Source organism: Fukomys damarensis, unplaced genomic scaffold, assembly GCF_012274545.1.
Source record: "Fukomys damarensis isolate Sample0158 unplaced genomic scaffold, DMR_v1.0_HiC HiC_scaffold_13, whole genome shotgun sequence".
NCBI classification, from domain to species: domain Eukaryota; kingdom Metazoa; phylum Chordata; class Mammalia; order Rodentia; family Bathyergidae; genus Fukomys; species Fukomys damarensis.
The window spans coordinates 14,836,828-14,837,880 of record NW_022900925.1 but is presented as its reverse complement, the minus strand read 5'-3'; the positions used below and the strand labels follow the sequence as shown (position 1 = coordinate 14,837,880).

The following is a 1,053-nucleotide window of genomic DNA, read 5'->3' as shown; positions in this document are numbered from 1 at the left end:
CCCAGGGTGGGTCCCGGCAGGGTGCCACAGGCCCCTGGGACCTGGGAGCGGAAAGGAGCAGATGCAGAGGCCGAGCAAAGGACAGCGGTGTATCAGTTCCGCGGACTGATGTCGCGGTCACCCGCCCTCCCTTGCCCTGAGGGACAGCACCCCGCACTACAACCACGTGGGGGCGCGGCAGGACTTGCCCGGCTTCCGCGTCAACTTTGTCGCGCTGGGTACCTGGCTGCCCGGGAGTCTGGGTGGAGCGGTCGCGGAGCTAGCTCTCTTCAATTAGAGCTGGCACTGGCCGCCCATCCCGCCCGCGCCGCCCTCGCCTTTAAGTCCTTCCACTCCGGGCATAAAGAAAGTTTGAGGAACCGGACTTCGGGGGCTTGCTATTCCCCACCCTCGGTCACTGGGCGCCCAGAGTTCGTCCCTAGGGACAAAACAGGAGGCTAGGAAGGTGCTCGCATCCCGTCTCCCCTGGAGAGCTGGAGCACTAGGCGAGCGCCCCGGCCGCACGGCGGCTGACTGCTGGCTGCACTGGAGCGCAGATGGACCTGGCCTCGCCGAAGCAGCCTATGCAGAGGCATGCGTCGCGCGGGGTTTGGAGGCTGCAAGTACAAAAACTTTGCAATGGCAAAGCGAAGGTCCCAGGAGGCCAGCTCCCCTTTTACCACAGATCGTTGATTCTGGTTTCGGACTGACCCTTCAAACCAGAACCCTAGGCCTGGACATTTGAGCAAACCCCATATCTCGCCACAGGCCACCGACGGGAGCTGAGCTCCAGCAGCAGCTCCTCGGTGGGCGCGTCCGACAAAGCCAGCCACCTCGCCAGGAGCTGCTTCCTGGACCCGGAGCCTAGGCTTTGGACGGCTCCTGGACTCACGGCTCTGCCGCGTGCGCATCCGACTCCAACTTGCCCCTGCGGCTCCAACTCACCTTTGCGAAGCATGTTGGCCGCCGGGCTGCCGCTCCGAGGTTGGCCTAGGCGCGCTCCCTCCCGGGATCCAGATTCAAATCCCTGGGCGCCAGCTGCAGCTAATCCGAGCGCGTCGTGGCGGGGGCAAG

The 1,053-nt window shown here is 64.9% G+C and overlaps 1 protein-coding gene across 1 annotated transcript in view; it reads right to left on the bottom strand.

Moving 5' to 3' along the window:
* The window catches only part of Rtn4rl1 (reticulon 4 receptor like 1), a 65,963-nt gene extending 64,916 nt beyond the window's left edge, over positions 1 to 1,047 (bottom strand). Inside the window, exon 1 of the mRNA XM_010642144.2 lies at positions 925 to 1,047. Within this exon, the coding sequence (XP_010640446.1) occupies positions 925 to 937 (13 nt within the window). The 5' untranslated portion in view covers positions 938 to 1,047. The remainder of the gene's footprint in view (positions 1 to 924) is intronic.
* Between the last annotated feature and the right edge of the window lie 6 nt (positions 1,048 to 1,053).